Source organism: Bombus huntii, chromosome 9, assembly GCF_024542735.1.
Source record: "Bombus huntii isolate Logan2020A chromosome 9, iyBomHunt1.1, whole genome shotgun sequence".
NCBI classification, from domain to species: domain Eukaryota; kingdom Metazoa; phylum Arthropoda; class Insecta; order Hymenoptera; family Apidae; genus Bombus; species Bombus huntii.
The window spans coordinates 4698238-4716647 of NC_066246.1; the positions used below are offsets into that span (position 1 = coordinate 4698238).

General features: G+C 36.9%; 3 protein-coding genes across 6 annotated transcripts in view; 2 read left to right on the forward strand and 1 right to left on the reverse strand.

Annotated features, from left to right (window-relative positions):
• LOC126869297 (peroxisome assembly factor 2) overlaps positions 1-1883 on the forward strand; it is a 3620-nt gene extending 1737 nt beyond the window's left edge. The window contains exons 5-8 of the mRNA XM_050625655.1: positions 15-417; positions 492-791; positions 853-1472; positions 1585-1883. Of these exons, the coding sequence (XP_050481612.1) occupies positions 15-417; positions 492-791; positions 853-1445 (1296 nt within the window). The 3' untranslated portion in view covers positions 1446-1472; positions 1585-1883. The remainder of the gene's footprint in view (positions 1-14; positions 418-491; positions 792-852; positions 1473-1584) is intronic.
• On the reverse strand, positions 1489-18281 carry LOC126869298 (E3 ubiquitin-protein ligase CBL-B). Of its 3 annotated transcripts, none has more exons than XM_050625658.1 (8): positions 17420-18281; positions 8285-8431; positions 7946-8218; positions 7650-7869; positions 7399-7563; positions 4413-4689; positions 3895-4293; positions 1489-3440 (listed from the first exon to the last, which is right to left on the reverse strand). In XM_050625658.1, the coding sequence occupies exons 1-8, from the start codon at positions 17983-17985 to the stop codon at positions 3418-3420; spliced, it is 2070 nt and encodes a 689-aa protein (XP_050481615.1). In that variant the 5' UTR covers positions 17986-18281; the 3' UTR covers positions 1489-3417. The 3 variants fall into 3 exon arrangements, with proteins under 3 accessions (XP_050481615.1, XP_050481613.1, XP_050481614.1); XM_050625656.1 differs by having other exon boundaries at positions 3700-4293; XM_050625657.1 differs by lacking the exon at positions 1489-3440 and having other exon boundaries at positions 3699-4293.
• On the forward strand, positions 8620-11312 carry LOC126869310 (uncharacterized). 2 transcript variants are annotated; one of them, XM_050625686.1, is made up of 6 exons: positions 8674-8770; positions 9265-9377; positions 10227-10329; positions 10397-10506; positions 10571-10662; positions 10745-11312. In XM_050625686.1, the coding sequence occupies exons 2-6, from the start codon at positions 9320-9322 to the stop codon at positions 10958-10960; spliced, it is 579 nt and encodes a 192-aa protein (XP_050481643.1). In that variant the 5' UTR covers positions 8674-8770; positions 9265-9319; the 3' UTR covers positions 10961-11312. The 2 variants fall into 2 exon arrangements, with proteins under 2 accessions (XP_050481644.1, XP_050481643.1); XM_050625687.1 differs by lacking the exon at positions 9265-9377 and having other exon boundaries at positions 8620-8770.
• Positions 18282-18410: the final 129 nt, after the last annotated feature.

Below are 18410 nucleotides of genomic sequence, written 5' to 3' on the forward strand. Positions count from 1 at the left end.
GATAGTATTTGTAGGTATTTGGAAGAAATTCTGAAGGTCAAAAGGATGAAAGAGTGATATCAACCTTTTCCAACGAAATAAATTCATTATATAATAAATATTTAAGATATCCAGTTATTATAGTAGCTACTACAAATGAGTCTGATATACCGGCTGAACTAAACAGAATTTTTATCGAAACGATTCACGTGAAACATCTAGATCAGAATGAAAGAACGAATTTAATTTCGTGGTTACTCATGAAACGAAATCTCAATCATCAGGTCAATTTATCAAAAATTTCTGGGATGTGTTCTGACTTTCGATATTCAGACTTATCGACATTAATACTCAATGCCGTAAAATTTCACTGCAAAGATAGTACTAAGAATTTGAAACCATTAACACTTTTACAAGAAGATTTTGATAAAGCTTATGGTACACTTTTAATGCTGTAAAAATAATTATTATTTACAATATATCAGCTTTAATTCGTTCAATTTCATTTACAGAATACATGCAATCGATATATACAGATTGTAAAGGTGCACCGCGTGTACCAAAAGTTTATTGGGAAGACATAGGTGGTTTAATGAAGCTGAAACATGAAATAATGCGGCGAATTCAGTTACCTTTGATGAACACTTTAGGATTCGGACAATCTGGTCTTCTCTTGTATGGACCACCAGGAACCGGAAAGACGCTTCTTGCTAAAGCTGTAGCGACAGAGTATCAGCTTCACTTCTTATCAATTAAAGGTCCTGAAGTGTTGAATATGTATGTCGGTCAAAGCGAGAAAAATGTTAGGCAAGGTAAAGTAATGAAAATACGTATTAAACATATATCTGAAAAATAAAAAATGCAACATCGTAGTGTTCGAGCGGGCAAGAGCAGCAGCACCTTGTATAATATTCTTCGACGAATTGGACTCGTTAGCACCCAATCGTGGACGAAGTGGAGATAGCGGAGGTGTAATGGATCGTGTGGTATCCCAATTACTCGCTGAAATGGATGGTCTTGACTGTTCCAGTAGTATATTCATTATAGGAGCCACAAACAGGCCGGATCTGATTGACCCAGCCCTTCTTAGACCTGGTCGATTCGATAAATTATTATATGTAGGGATTCATTCCGATCGTGATTCACAATTTAATGTGTTAAAGGCACTGACTCGTAAATTCAAATTCCATGAAAATGGAGAAGAATTAGAAAAGTTAATATATCAATTACCTGAACACACAACTGGTGCAGATTTGTATTCTATCTGTTCAAATGCATGGCTGAATGCTGCGCGAAGAGTTTTAAGTAATTATCACGATAACTCTAACGATATTAAATTGGACGAATATGTTGGCGTAGAATTGGAAGACTTTTTAAAAGCCGCACACGAATTGATTCCATCGGTTAGCAAGGAAGAAGCAGAAAGATACGAAAAAATGCAGATAGAATTATCTTCTGTATCGTGATGTACCCAATTGTGTTTTAAGCATCAGGTAAAACATCTTCCAGTCTTATAAACGACATGTTATTTTATTTGGAGAAATATGTAAAATAATTTTTACAACGAATAATTCAATCAAGAAAGATATCTACCTTCTATTCTAGGTATTGCACCAAACGGTTCATCTTACATGCTAGTGCGCGATAGAGAACGTAGTAGTACCGATTGATTTTTTTCGAGAGAACGGTCTTCAAAATGATTGTAACACGTTACAGTACATACCAATCTCAAAATAGTATACAATGTAGAAAAATAGAGTAGCTGAATTCATCGAGTACCTATATCGGACTACGAAATTTTGTAACAGAGGCTAATAATTCTTTTCGCAAATGGAATTGAATGATTATTTTACTACACTTGTTAATAAAGTATGTAAATAAACATCTATTTTTGTTAAATATAATCATTGTGTAAGTTTGTAGGACAAATCGTATCCATTTAAATGACCGTTATTTTATTTATGAAACAACGCTATTCACATTCTTGCATTTTGCAAGCGCAATACTGTGATTCTTGTCCAATTTTTTTAAACATTTTAATTGCCTTCTCCAAAATATACAGTCTAATATAACGAATTGTTCCTGTTTTACAGGCGGCATTTAACAACGTACTTCATTCGATTACAGAATAACGACATTCCTTTGGTATGATCGCGAGGTAGGATCGATTCCAATGTAATTTGTCCACGACATTGAAGTGTGCTTCGTTTTCTTCATCGTTCACGACGACAATATTTAATTATTACACGGAAAGAATTAAGTCTTTCTTTACAATTGTTAAGATATGACTTGATACGACAAAGAAAAGTCACAGAATTTCAAAGAATCGTCGTTAACCGTAAGTTCAATTATCTTATAGGGAGAGGCTTTACAATTACGAGTATTTTTATTTTTGAACTTTCGTAGATTACTCAAATCAAAACTATTAAAAATAGTTTCAAAAGCAAATCGCATGATCTAGTATTCGGTTCTTTCTCTTCACACTTTTCTTTCTAAATATAATTAAATATCGATTAACAATTTTCACCTCTCATGCATCGATGGGTCTATTCAGTGCAGTCGAAAATTATTAAAACATAAGTATCACATTTGATAAATAACGCTAATCACTACATGCGATCGACGAAACATTTCATACAGTTAATATCAATTCTATGGAGCACATGAAAAATATTCAAGGGTATTTTGCATCGGATTGGAACGAATATAACTTGCGCGTAGTTAAACTCGATTTATATATTATATGTATATGAGGTATTATTTCAAATATTTTGTAAAAATTTGATCTGAATATTCCTTTTCTCAAGGAACAAGCAACGACAAATACATATGTGGATAAAAAAGGGAGAATCGTTTAAATTAGCTTATTAATAAATTTGGCCACTGTACAATCGTGTAATTGCATGCAGATGCTCTTTTTAAAAATGTATATATAAATCCTTGTCTTAAGTATTTAGATTGAAAAATGTAGTTATTGGAGAACTACGTAGGGAAACATGTGGTAGCAATTTTCGCTTGCATCGATCGCGGGAAACGAAAGACTTTGTACTCAGCGGCCGCGAACTATTCTTGTAAAGTTCAAAACTCTTACTTACATTTGTAACATTTGTCGCGTCTTCTCGCAGTTTTAAGCAGTCTTCTTCTATTTGTATTGATCGTGTATATATGTGAATATGTGTAAGGAAAAGAAATACACTGGTATTTCAGAATATCTTCTACGAAGATTGTTTCGACATATGGTGCGTGCAAAAACGATCGAAGATATTGCCGATTAACTGGGCAGGAAATCTTTGTCGGCTCTTGGTGCGTGTATTGCTCGAATTTCCAGATATCTGAGCTTGTGGGGGGGAAAAAACGATTTTTTCCAGTAATCAGCGACAGCAAGTTTTACACGTTTCTACTTATAATGTACATTAAAAGTGCGGCAAGTAGAGCCAGTTACGATTCTTCTGTATTTAATCCTGAAACATAAAAAATAAGGAAGAGACCGTGACTAAATCTGGTCTTTGTAAAAGAAGAAATGCGGTTACTACTTTTTTCTACCGTATCAAATTTATTAGTCTATCATGTATTGACTCTTTTCTTTTTTTTTTTTTTTTTCTTTTTTCTTTTCAAGGAAAACACTATCGTTCAATAGAATTATGAGGTAGTGTCCATTAAAATGTGAATAACACGATAATCTGTTGCTGCTTTTTTTTTAGGTTTGCACTTTATGCATACCTGGTCAAGACGATTTCGTGGCAAATTCGTGTAGTATGTCACAAGCCATTTCAAGATTGTTCCTAGTAATACCGAGAGCTCTAATCACGGCGTCTTGTGCGAATCCGAGAGCCGTCAGCTTGGAAATGTGTTCGACGTTCACGTTCTCGTATGCCGCGGATTCTGGCTTAGAAGAACCGGTGGGATTGTCCTTACCTCTCATCAGGGCGGACAATCGAGCTGTATTCGCTTCCAGATTAATGTTCCTCACGACGTGTTGTCTCGTACCGGGTATCACGATCGTGTTCTCGTAATGGTGATCCTGTCTGTTGTGCTCTTTGCTGGTTGCTTTTGGAGGTCGTGGCACCGACAATGGTGGTGGAACCGGTGGCACATTATTGCTAGACGTAATTTGGTTGGTCATCGCCGAAGATCCGCCACTGATACGACTAGATTTCTCAGGTAAAGTCGGCGGTGGTTGCTGTTGCGTTGTGGACAAATGATTTCCTTGTGATCGACGAACGTGACTTCTGACTACTGTAAACGGTGCAGAAGGTGGCATTGGAGACGGTGAAGAGGCACGATGTAGCATATCGTACCCTGTTTCGGAGTTTACTGGTAAAATAAAACAAACATCGATGTTATAAAACAACTTAGTTAGACAGAATAGAAAGGAATAATTAACATCGCAACAAATTCTGTTTCTCTAAATTGTTTTACTTTTTATTGCTTACTGTTATTATTTTGCTGATTGTCAGTATTAGAATTGAATGTCGTTTGAGCTGTCGATGAAGGTGGTGGTGGAGCATTCTCTTTTGGAACAGTTAACAGACGACCATTCCTCAAATGATTATTTGGCGTGGGGGATGGAGAGGGTCGTCGAGGAGGTAGCGGCGGGCTTGGCACAATTCTTCGTGTCGAAACTGGCGAGTTTGTTGGACTGGAATCTTCTTCTTCATCCGAATCGTAACACATCAATCCACAGTGACCATTACACAAATCCATGATTTCCTAAAACATTAAAAATAAACGAAAAACATGCATTAATATCTATGACATAGGCCAACAGAAATAAGATTGTTTTAGTCTGATAACGTTTGCTATTATTTAACGCTAGAAGACGCATAATTGCGTAGAAAATATATTTTATTCGATTCTGATTTTAAGTAATGATAAATTTGTTAATAATTAATAAAATTCTATAATCGAATAAATCTTTTTAAAACTATATTGAGTAAACAAGAATCGTTTAAATTAATATAAAGAATAAGAATGTAGCAAAAAAACCTGTATGAGAAAGAACATCACAATTAAGAACGAGCATAATTACAAAGCGATAAAGCAGAAGGTCATAATGCATTTATTCACTTACCTGCGTTCAATGAGTCAAAATAAATTTCCTTCGGCTATGTACATTATCGATTAGTTTTCGATCATGCAGCGGGCAGAGCAATGGACCCAGTAGATAACATTATGAAATAAAGATAAACGATCATGCGAACGATATAACGATGTAACACCTTGGTTCATTTTCAGTAGTTCCCTGTTGCTGGAACACTGATTCAATAGGCGTGGAAATTAGAATCCAGCAAAAGGGATGCATGTATACAATATGCAAAAGTAACACGATGTAATGATAATACAATTTTATTTAAAAAAAAAGAAAAGAAGATAGAAAAAGAAAAAACGAAAAGAAAACAAAGAACATATTTCTCAGATCCCTAATATCTTACAATGAATAGGAAGAAATGTACGCTACAATTTGTAATGTTTATGAATTATTTATTTTAGACCTCTTTCATTGCTGGATATGCACAGCATGAATGGATCTAAATGACTGATCAATTAGCAGCACTAGTCATTGTACAAATTACGCTAATGGATACACGTGAACGCAGTAAAAAAATCTATCTTTAATTTTAAGTTTTTAGTGCAACATGTCGTAGACTTTGTTTACTATCTATAGATTCGTAGATATAGGGATACGTGATACTACGCTTAAGAAATTATTACTCCCCTTTTTTAGATTACTAACTGCCAATTTATATCTTAAAAAAATATAAATTTTATTTTTATGGTGAATTCGACTTTTTAATTGCTCTTGCATGCATCAATGCATACAGGATCTACAGCAGTAAGGTATTGAAAAAAAGGAAAGGGAAGATGATAACGTATATACCACAGCATCAAACTTCGGCATGAAGTGCTACCATACAATCACTGGTATAACTCCTTAAAGTTCATTTTATGCGTGAATAGAATAAATAATAAATATTTTAAAGTAAAGAAAAATAATAACATCTTTTCCCTGATAAAGATGTCGCATGTTATTACATTGTTTCTATCGCCAACAGGTACATAATTAATTCTAATAAAATACAACGAATGAACGACTGTTCATCCATGGGTTACGTAGCATTCCTATTGCTCGATGTAAGCAACGTCATTTCCGTTGGAAGATCACTCTGTTTTATATATCTGCCTCTTATCTCTTAGTACTACAAAAATCACTATTTCCTTTTGTTCTATACTTTTACCATGTCATTCCTTATATTCGTGAACATAATTCGATATACACATTAATAAAAAACCAATTAATAAAAAGAATTTAAATTTATATCAAACAAAACACGAAGCGAGGAGTGTCGAATCAAGGTCTCGTTAAACGGATTTCAGTTACAGCGAAAGATTTCCTAATTGTGCGGACATAACGCAAGTTTATGAACGGGTTAATACTCTGTTGAAAAAATATTGACGTTACAAATCTCTTATTTAATAAATAATGCAATCATATGTAGAGATGAAGCATTCTAACTTCAAGTCTTGTATGCATACACCACAAAGAAGACGCTGCCAGCTATACATTGGCACATGCATTTAAAATATGATTGGTTTCTTGATTAGTCGCGAGCAAAAACCTTTACTCTATTGTACAAATGTGATCCATATGTAATTATTATCGTAAAGTTGATATGGGCATCGACTACAATGTTATCTCTAAATATTATCTGTTTGTCGTAAGTAAAATGTACGTTCCATTATTTTAACTAAATCGTTGCACAGCAAGTACAACATAGTGATGTGTATGTTAAACGGTACGAAGAGTGTGACTGAGTGCAAACGCAGTTGTAGTAATGAAACAAGAACGGTGACTCGTACAATAAGCCCTCGATTTTGTAATGCAAAAAAGCAACCTACCTTAGGGTCTCCATAAACCGGAAGATTTTTTGTAAATTGTGACACATACAAACAAGTAATTTAAAAACACATGTTAGTTTAAATAAACAAGTGAACTGTAAAAAACATTCATATTAATCGTTTGTAAACTTAGGCTCTCTCAGAATTATTCTGTGAATTATTCTATATACAAATAATGCAAAGAAAAAAAAAAAAAAGAAAAAGAAAAATGAAAAGAAAAATAGAAAATACAATTCCAACGAAGCTTATATAGAGACAAAAAAGTTGGTCCCTTTTTACATTATTTACTTTCCGAAATATTAACTTTAGTAAGTTCGTCATTATATTTAAACTTGCATACCTCATAAGAGGTATCACGTTTGATGATAATTCTATAAATGACATGACATGACAATCGTACAAACTCGAGATCTCACATGAATTGCATGAAGCATTCTTTAAAAATGGGGTGTGTTGCTAGAAGTTGTTATACATAGAGCACACTTAATGTAATGAGGGTAGGTGCTACTCCTAGTCGGATACCTCGGTGTCCGGGTCAAGATCCCGTGTGGGAGTCGACGCATTACTAGCAGATGCTGATTGTGTTCCCGGTCGATGTGTTCTTCGTGGATCGAACGGATCGATTACTATTTGTTCAGTCCCTTTAATTTCAGCTCGACAAAATGGACAACCTTGTCCCTCAGAATCCTACAAAAGTATTTACTTGTTTTTATTCTTACGGTATTTTCTTGCAAACAATTCGAAAATATATAGATTAAGTAAAATATTAATACCTGCCAAGCTGTGAGACATGGAGTACAAAGAAGATGTCCGCAAGGTTCTATCCTCACATCTTTGTCATTCTCTGCACAAATTTTACATAATTGGAATGTACTACCCATTTCGCAATATAATTCGTACTGTTCTGCTGTGACTTTTATGTGTTCTTCAGGAGTGGGTTGAACTGCCCATGTTAAATCTGGATTTATATTACGGCCATCAGGGTATAAGTAGCTAAAAACAAATTATTAAGTTTAATTAGAAATCTTAAACTAGTAATTTTTTATGAGTAAAGAAATAGTGTGCTTACAATCCTTCCCTATATCCATCTAGCAGTGCTTGACAAAGACTTTTGTTGTGAGGTATTGTTTGGAGGATATCGCCATCTGATGTAACATAACCAATAGCCCACTGTCCTAACCTTGTGCAACTTAGTCTGAATACGTAACTTCCAGGTCTAGTACTACAATACTTTTGTAAACGTGCTTTCACTTCGTCATAAGTAAGAAAAGCTACGTATCCAGGATGTGTCACAGCCAGAATTTTCCAGTTACGAAGAAGTGTAGACCATGGTTGAAATAACCTATAATAATAAGTAAATTTATTATAATTATATAAGACAAATCGCTTTTTATGTTTACAAACTTACCTCGTAAATACATCGAATTCAAAGTTTGAGATATAATCATTGCACGTGAGATCTATCGTCGATTTTAATGCCATGGCTTGTAATCCAGAACTTATTGGATGAACTTCATTTAACTTGTCTTTGAAAACTTTCCATGGAACCAGCGTACTGAAAACATATATAAAAGTGACTTTTTAGTAATATATGTACAAACAATACCACTCCAATAATACGGTCCTAACCTAACAACTAACCGATATTACATTATTTACAACATACATAGTTATTGTAATCTAGATCATTATAATTAATAAAAATGAATTTGATGTCATTTTTCCTTGTTACAAAATATTGAGTAACCGGTTCGCATACAGGTGCATATTGCGCCTGTATGGGAGCCAATAAAAGCTGTAAGTTCATAACTGATACGCCAGTGTAAAGACAGAGCTCTTGGAGTGCAGTTCTATCCCTAGTTTTCTCTTTGCGACATTTGACTACATATTGCCGGTAAGGTTCATTTAGTTTCCCTTACAAACGTTATATTCTCAAGTTTCATAATCATTTCATAAACACCTTCATTACATCGCACAAGAAAATCCAAAATTAAAACAGAATGATTAGGCGCAAAATATCACAACTCATGCAATTCATTGAGGTTTATCCAGTGAACGACAGATGGCAATCGATTTAAGCTTGCCGTAAACATTGTCAAAAAATATTCACTTCATCGTTTTACTTTATTCTATTTAATACATTATTTCAAATATGATTAACTTTTACTGCGATTATGAAAAATATTACATAATTCGTACAAACAGCACAAGTTTACTCGGTTGAAGTACCATATAGCTTATCACATGTAATCCAAATAATCAGTTGATTATAATACAATAAATAGAATGATGATTTCACGTTTTGCTAAGTTACAAAATAAATACAAGTAGTGCTTATATAAAACTTTTCATAATATAAGATGTAGTGTTTGTACTGAAAAATTTCAGGAACATAGTTGTGCGTCTTTATTGACTTCCTCACCCATATATTGTACAACGAAGAATGAATATTTTAAAACTACTACTGCCGGTGGGCTTTGTTCAAGTCAGAAATTTTTCAGGCACGTACTACAAGTTTGATATCTACCGTTTCCCTAAACCTGTTGTTTCCCTGTTGCAAGAAATGAAAAAGCTTATTTATATAAAAAAAACACTATTATGACAATATTATTTTGGAAAAAATATCATTTTTGATATAAACACCAAAATCTAGTCATTAACTTCTAGGTGTGCTTTCAAAGAATCTGTTTCTTCAAATATTTATTTCATTGAACATTCAAATTTCAACATATCCGGAAAGTCGTGACGCAGCGTAAGTGAAACGACGTACGTCTCACATATCATCTTTACTGAATGCTTGCAGTATCACAATACAGTGTTACACAGATATACAATAATATCAACAAGAATATTGTAACAATGAAAATAAGATTGTTATAAATATCCCGGTAAATAACATATTCAACTATCATGCTAACTGTAACCTTGTTGCATACGTGATCGATATTGTCTCATGTTGATGGCAATACAATCTACGCATATCTCAAAATCACGAATTATCGTTATACGACGTAAACATCAGTTAGAATGAAAAGCTTTATAATAAAAGATATACCTCTTATATTTAAATGTTAAAAAGATGAAAAGGATGAAAAGTACAATATATAATTTTTATTTGGTGGTGTGTTTTTTGATATTTCTCTCGATAATAATAACAGTGACAAAGCTCAGTAGTAGTAATATCCAATTTACTAATGTTATTAAAAAGTATTTTACTTCCCCCATGTTTGGTATGTGCTTCTAATATCCTGAATAATTCACTTGTTATGTAAATTACATTTTTAGAATTCGTATTAGATTTTTTAATACATACATTGAGATATTTTAAACATCGATCGAAATTATTTCAGTTATAGCAGCAACCATGAGTGGGAACGATAATTACAAGGAAGCGAAATCGATTTACGATTTCACTGCTAAATCCATAAAAGGTGAAGAAGTTCCTCTATCCAAGTAAGTAATATATTATGTGTTCATCCATGTTCAGGGACGTGCGAATATATTTTTTACCTACTTACAGTTACAAAGGTCACGTTTGTTTAATCGTAAACGTAGCATCAAAGTGCGGCCTTACAGCCACAAATTACAAACAACTGAATGAACTGTACGATGAGTATGCTGACTCTAAAGGTAAGATATACAAATTATATCCGTTTTATTTTCCAAAACGATTGTTGAAAGATCGTGCTTTTAGGTTTACGAATCTTGGCGTTTCCCTGTAACCAATTTAATGGACAGGAACCAGGAGGTACCGAAGAAATATGCAGTTTTGCCGATCGACAAAAGGTATAGGAATGCGAATCTCTTAATCCGATGAACATTCTACCATTTTGATTTTTATTAAGTACACTATTATATTTTGCTTCAGGTTAAATTCGATATATTCGAAAAGATTGACGTCAATGGAGACAAGGCGCATCCTTTATGGAAATATCTAAAGAAAGAACAAGGAGGAATTTTGGGTGATTTCATAAAATGGAACTTCACAAAATTCATCGTGAACAAAGAAGGCAAAGTGGTTGAACGTCATGGTCCGAACGTGGATCCCAACAGTTTGAAAAACAATTTCGAAAAATACTTCTAAGCATTTTTCTACTATTATTTAATATATATGTAATGATTTTTATTAGTAGCACTATTTCCAATCAACCGATATCGTTAAGAACGATATATGAACTGTGAATTATTCTTATCCATTATAAGCTTTTAGATAAATAGTTTTTTTATTCAATGAAGTTTCTTATTTAGTTATCGAATATTGCACATCTTCTATTTGTAAACAAGTGTTGTAAGTATTGATATTATATCAACGAGGAAATAAATGTTATATCATCAAAAGATCGCGTTTTCAGCACAAGAAGATAATATACTTTATACATGTATAATATATGTACTTGTTGCAACGTTCATTTATTAAAATTTTTCATTTCACTACATTTATAGCATTGTTTCGTTTAAATGATTTTACATTTTAGTAGCACGTTTTATCAAAAACAATGCTTTGTTACAAGCTTTTCTCGGCGTGTTTTACTTTGCCTCTTTTTATGGTGGCAAATGTCTGTCCCGCGCACTTTTGCGCTACGTCACGAAATTCCTGACCTTGTCTATTTTTAGCGTCATTAGTGTCTTTTATTTAGCCATCAATCTGCAACCCTCTTCTCTCCATCTTTCTTAACATAGTGAAAATCAAACATAGTCAGGCCTGATTCGATGTCACGCGATTTTGCCTGATTCGCAACAGCCTGCCCAGGGAAACTGATTCAACGTCCTGTGCTTGGAAAAATAGGTCAATGTATCCCAGGCAGATTCGAGTAACACGATGACATAATTACAGGCCATCATGTCCCCAGCGGGTCAAGGCGAATACTCAACTCGGTCCGTGAAATACTTCTCTACCTATAATGTCCCCCCCCCTCTTTTCCCTTTTTCTCGTAACGCATTTAAAATTCATATTACGAAAATAGACACCTGGCGTGTTCGAATAAGAGGATGAAAAAGAAATAGAAGGAGCAAAAGAAGAAAGAACTACGATTCACGGAGTTTCGTGTCCTTCCTGAATTTCAATCCTGAGCCGCTTTACGTCATCATTAAACTGGGTCACGTCCTCTATTGCAGGAGTACTATCTCGGAATTGAATGTTCCGTGATATATCTGTATTGCACACGCGTATGTATACATCGGCGATGCGTGGCCAACGTACAAAACGAAGCTGAGAGATACTACCGCTACAATTAGTCGTCCTTGCTTGCCGACCGATCCAAGCCTCACCTCCATTCATAGATCGCTGCTTTTCCAACGTACCTATCTTTCCATCCGTATGATGTTTTCGATTTCTGTGCAACTACCGTTCCAAATTTAATCGTCAAATCTAACGTCAAATAATTTTACTAATCTTTCATATTTTATAACATCAGGGTGATAGCACGGCTCCTTTTAACAATTTTAACTCGCGATCGATTCTGCGCTGTTATAGAGATTTTGTTAAGACAGGTACTAAAAATATCGTGCGGTAATATATTAATGATTAGATGACTGAGAACGATGCGATGGTAAGAATCCACGAGCCATCGTTATCACGCAGCTCTTTCGAAATTTATATATCTTAGCGGACAAAAGAAAATCCCGAAATGATCGACAGATAATTGTATTGAACCTTAAAATCCAACACACAGTTCTCAAATTGATACGGAATTTTGTTCCAGAATTTTACTTTCTCGTTGTTCCATTTGCTTTAACGATGGACGTAGTGCAAAAGGGCAACACGACCCGAACTTGAAATTTGCCTGCTTCTAATTACACCTTTCGCATTCACGAGGTAAAGTTTCTAACCATCGATGGCTAAATGTGATTACGCAATAGACGGCAAAAATATACCCATGGAAAATGTCAGTGGAACGATCGGAGTACATAGCGCGTTTCAAGGATGGTTCGCTTATTTCAAAGGTTTTGCACGCTCGTGTGAATCCGTCGGCTGATTCCCTTGACGATGGATGCCTGTGTTAATCGTATTATCGGTATTATATCGGGTATCACAGTCATTGCTCTACTAAGCCAAGGATGGTTTTAAAGGCGCACACAGAACTACTACGCGTCGTGTGTCCACGCGTTCTTTTATATCCGACCGATATGTAATTAACTTTCAAACACATGCTTGCCTTTAACGTCTAAATGCATCATTGCGTAATCGGTACGCGCTTTAAATCTCCAAATTATATTTGAAAAAACGAAAGAAACAGCTAAGAACAACTAGGAAACGCGGTACTTTACTGCCTGCAAGCATATCGTGTATATAGCATCCCACGGTTAAGCTCTGCAATTATTCCACACCTTTCTACCTCATCGGGAGACTCTTTCGTTCGAAACAATTATCTGCTCGTAGATACGAACGACGCCAAACTCCAGTTCTCTCGCCGATAAGAGATACGATTTACCGAATAAACGAAAGGAAGCAAACACTTGGCTGTTCTGATAAACGTAAGTAAAGAGTAGGATCCCGGTTCGTGGACGCGGCCACACCGATTCGTACAGTTCGCTCCGCTTAATTCGCTTTAATCGCGACGTCACGTCCCCTTCCTTCCGCTTCGGCTCACGTCCGGATGCGAGCTTAACTGGCCGACTACGAAAGGGGAGGAGGGTACAGACCTCTTTGCTCGTAACTCTTCAGACACGGATAGCTGATACGCATCGGTCCTACTCTATCAATGTGGTTCCAACCCCTGCCGACCGGAATTAATATAGTATCCTCCGCTAACAATAAGTATCCTCCGGGACGAGCATGTCTTGCCTTTCACACACCTCCATTTTTCCCACCCACGCCGTTAAACGTCGCTAATGATTTTCAACAGTTTGCCTGCCCAACCTATTTCCAATACTTCGTCATTCGTGGGTCTCCTCGAACGAGGCTAGCGCGTTTCTTCGTCTACCGGATTACGACGATTCCTATCTGCTCACCTTCTTCACTCTCGTTCTCTTCTTTCTTCGATTTTATTCCATCTCCTGTGTTCGGGATTTTACTACGTTCTACGCGTTGCACGCTTCGGAACAGAAAATGTATTTGTTTAGCGAGTTATATCGCGTAATTCTTCAAAGTTTACATTGCCTTATTCTGTGCGAAAGTTAAAAAGGAAGGTCGAGTCGTAAAGCTACCCCCGCAAAGATATTTGTATATCGGTCATAAAAGAAGCGTTTTTCATTGCTTGGAAACGCAATATGGTTGCAATGATATTTTCTTTTGTTCCATTCGATCGAGGTGTTTTCTCGAGAACAAGAGACCTTCGAGGGCGAGAGAACACTGCATCGTACTGTAAAGTCGAACGAGGCTCGCAAACGCGACATATTGCATCCGCGTCGACGCCCTCTTTTCAAGACATCAGATCCGCTGTGCACCTGATACCCGATATCTCAAGAATAAACAGAGGCGTGCAAACATCGGGATTCTTTCCAACGGAATTCCAAATATATCGATCGCTTCGACGTCGCATCGGTCGAATTAACGCGTTCCTCTCTTTCTACCTTTAGTTTTAGAACGGATGCCGTAAGTCGATGATTCACGCTCTTTCTTCTGACTCTATCTAAACGTTTGATACACCGCTACGCCGTATAAAATATAACGCACGAAAGTCGCTGTGAATATTGGCCACTTTGTCCCCGAAGAGGACAGAGACTCTGGCGTTCAATTATTTTCACCAGAGGGGAAAAGGGAACCGGAGATACGTTAATGAAATAATCGTAGGAGACGAAGAAACCGGAATGTTCAACCTCGTTGAATTCCATTCTGCCTCACCACTTTTTTCTCATATGGCTTTCCCAACCCACATCCGGATGTATCGTTATAAGTATACATCGTAGTGAAAGAGCAGAAGAGAGAAGATTCTGCCCCCCAGCTCGAGCCAGCACAAAGTACAATCCTTCGCGACTATAGATTACAGAACGGTGCAACGAATCCACTACTATCCTCCCATCTCCTCTCTCTGTGTCACGGATAGATGACTTCGGTCTTCTTTTCGATAAAAGCTCATCCCTTGCCACCGTTTCCGGTATACTCGTCATTAAAAACATCCATTAACAAGTCGAGGATACGTTCGCACGCGAAACGTGGATTTCATTTCGTCCGAATACATTAGCGTGTTACGAATCGATGCGCCGATAGAGGAAAACCCGAGTTTGGAATTACAGAAAAAAAAAAAAAAAAAAAAAAAAAAATGGTACGTGGGACGAAATGAAATTTTCTCAAGGAATAGTTTCGTATCGTCGTAATGCACGTTCGATTTGTTTTTCGAGGTATTTTCTTCTTTCGAGTTACGTCATCGCTTTGTAAAGGTCTGTGTTCGATTTTCTCTGTTAATTGCTTTCTTTGAAAGCGACGCGCATTATGCGCCGAGAAGGTCGATTAAAAATACCGAGATACAAGATAATATTTCAAGATATCTTACACAGCGTAATAACGATAAATATTGTTTCCGGTAAGATAAATCACGACTTACGCTTATCTCATCGACGCCGAATTGAACGCGCAGGAAGAATACCCAGGGGTTTTGCTTGATTAAAGAGGCAGAACGTAACAGCGCAAAGAGCGTAACATAGGCCACCGGATGTCCGCGGATCATTTGACCGGAAACTGAAAGTTCGCGCATCGGCGTAATCGAGTCGGCTCGCCGCATGTTAATCATACTGCAATCGCCCGCATCCTACGTTCAAAACAAGAACGGTTCCCCGATAAAAGCTCTTTAAACTCCTGTTTAGCTTTCTTGGAAAACGCGTAGGCTTCGTACTTCGTCTACGAACGTACGGTTTGACGAAGCGGAAAAAAGGGCAGGCGATGGAAACGATTTCGAGAAATTAACCGAGAGAGAAACGGAAGAAGTACAACCCACGACTGGAATCTCTCTTTTGCTCTTCTCCCTGGCGATGTTTAATTTAACTGATTCCGCGCCGCATACAGTATTAATGTTTTATCGTTTCTCAGGAAATTCGTTCTATTTTTAGTCGCGTATTTTCTACTTTCAACAACTAACTAACTAAACAATTGTGTATAGTCCATTACTATCGATTGATAATAGACTATATTGCAACATCATCGTAACGTAGAGAAACATAAATTACAATTAAAACATTTATACACGGTGTACATGTGTACATATACGAATGGAGATGAAATGATAAATAGTTGCATTTATATTCTTACAGCGGCAAAGAAAAAGTAAGAGATAACCGCGTATACGTGATATGTATCTTAGTGTGTATGCAAAATCCATGGCGATGAGTGGCTGCGGAACGCGTGTGACGAAAGGGTATTCGTTCACGAGTCTCGTGTTCTGACAAATCGTGACGATCTCTCGCGACACCGTACAGCAGTCAGTCATTCATGAATTGGCTCGAACTGCTGCTCGTTTATTTATACCGGCTGATAAATCGCTACGCGGCACGTAGCCCAGAGCGCACGGCACGCGCTTCCCGATACTGTGTCATGACGTATTCCAGTAAAAGTAGGTGTATCAGTTTTGTAAAACGATACTAAACCACCGGCCCCCCAAGAATAGTAACCAGGAAACGGATCTAACCAATCGATCCGCCGTTCTACCAACTTCCCCGCCTTACACGTCTCTATCCCTCTTTCTCACTCTCTCTCTCTCTCTTATCTTTTTGTCAGGATATAGGTATCTCTAGACTTCAAATAATCGTAGATCGCTTTCCTAGTCTTTTCATTCGTATGTTGCAATACCTGTCAATGAGCTGTAACCGATCACTGACAATAACCCGATAACGATTCATTCTGACAATTTACACGGTTCAACAGTCCACAACCAAGTATAAATGAAATTCCGATTGCACCGGAAGCAACTTTGTGCCAATACAGCGGTAACTGTTACTCGATATACCGAACTAAATCAACGACCGCGTTTATCGCTTCATCGTCTAAATAACCGATATTTCAGACCGGAAACATAAAACACGATTCATCTTTTTTTTTTTTTTTCAAAGTTAAAAGGGAACTGATACCATAACGTTTTTAAATCTTAAATCGTTTTACGTACATTAATATTATTGCTTAAAAGAATTGCCTACAATTGTGTCTACATTTCTAGTATGTAATTAATCGTAATTTTAATAAGAAAAAGCCTGTAACAATAGTAACATTGTTAAATTATTATCAAAACAATAGTAGGTACAGAGTGACTAAAATGATTCGATTTTCATTATTCGAGGACGTGCGAAAATACAGTTCTTCCTTTATACGAGTTCGTACATAAAAAAGAACACTTCCGCTAGCGATGAAGTACATTTCACGAATGGCGTCAGGTGCAAACCAGTAGACACGTCCCGGTTTTTGGTGCATGTACTAATGTCAATATCAATGAGACGCAGAGCCGTTTTTAGGTTAGGTGTGCGCACGTGCGAGCCACAGAGCGCGCGTTTATTATTCGTTTTTACGCACGTCAGAGTGGAAAGCACACGCGACGAGACAGGTGTCCTGTTTACATGATCAAAAACAAAAAGGAAGAACCAAAGAAAAAAAGGGAAAGGATGATTAAACGATACGCACCTGATTCCAAAGCTTTCTTTCCAGAACTCGGCCGCATCTGCTTTAGTAATACGGAATTTATGTCCAGCAAACACACCATTTGGAAAAATGGCCTTCAATTCGGACAGCATGTGGCTAAATACAAGGCTAAGTTTGGTCAAATTTCTACGATAATGCGAAGTTTCATCGAACATCTTTTCTTTGCCTTCCTTGAACAACTTGATCGCTTGCTTGCACTTTCTCATAAGGTTGTTGATGAATACACAAAAGTGTTCGTTGCTATGTAACACCTGCATCCTGTCTTCGTATTTGCTATATATCAGTCTCAATCGTTGATACGTATCTGGTAGAATATCCAGGATAAACGGTGGCGAATTTTTCAAATTCATCCTCTGATGTTGACATAACTTGACTACCTTGTCCATAAGTTTCCAGGTCTTATCCAACATTCGCTTGTCGGTCGAAAGTTTCGGCAGTGTCATAGGATCAGCAAAACGACCATGAAGCTTCTGGAAGATCGAACCTATGTGTACAGCTCGAGTACGACTGCTATGTCCTCCCGACGACATCTTGACGTGTGCGTGCATATCCCACGACACCGGGACTCCTTGGTGCTCGCTCTCGATGCGAGTCCCGCGCACTTTTACACTTCACCTTCGACAAACCCACCGACACCTTGCTTTAGGTTAGCTTGCCCTGCACTCGCGTGATACAATATACTGCATTTCCTTCAACGAGACGCGTTCATTACCTCGACGACCTTCTCACGAAGTCGCAGCCACGAGATATACCATAACGTTGTACGATACCACATCCTACTCTTTCTACTCCGTACTGACAACACCGGATACCTACGAGTCTACACTGACACGACCAAGCGTGCCCATAGCTCGTTAATTATGGTTTCACTCGCCTCCGCGTGACGCTTTGTGGCGCTCTTATAGCGCGCTCTATTTAAACACTGACGACTTTTCCAGATTACATCTCTTATTTTTTTATTAATCGCTTGGAT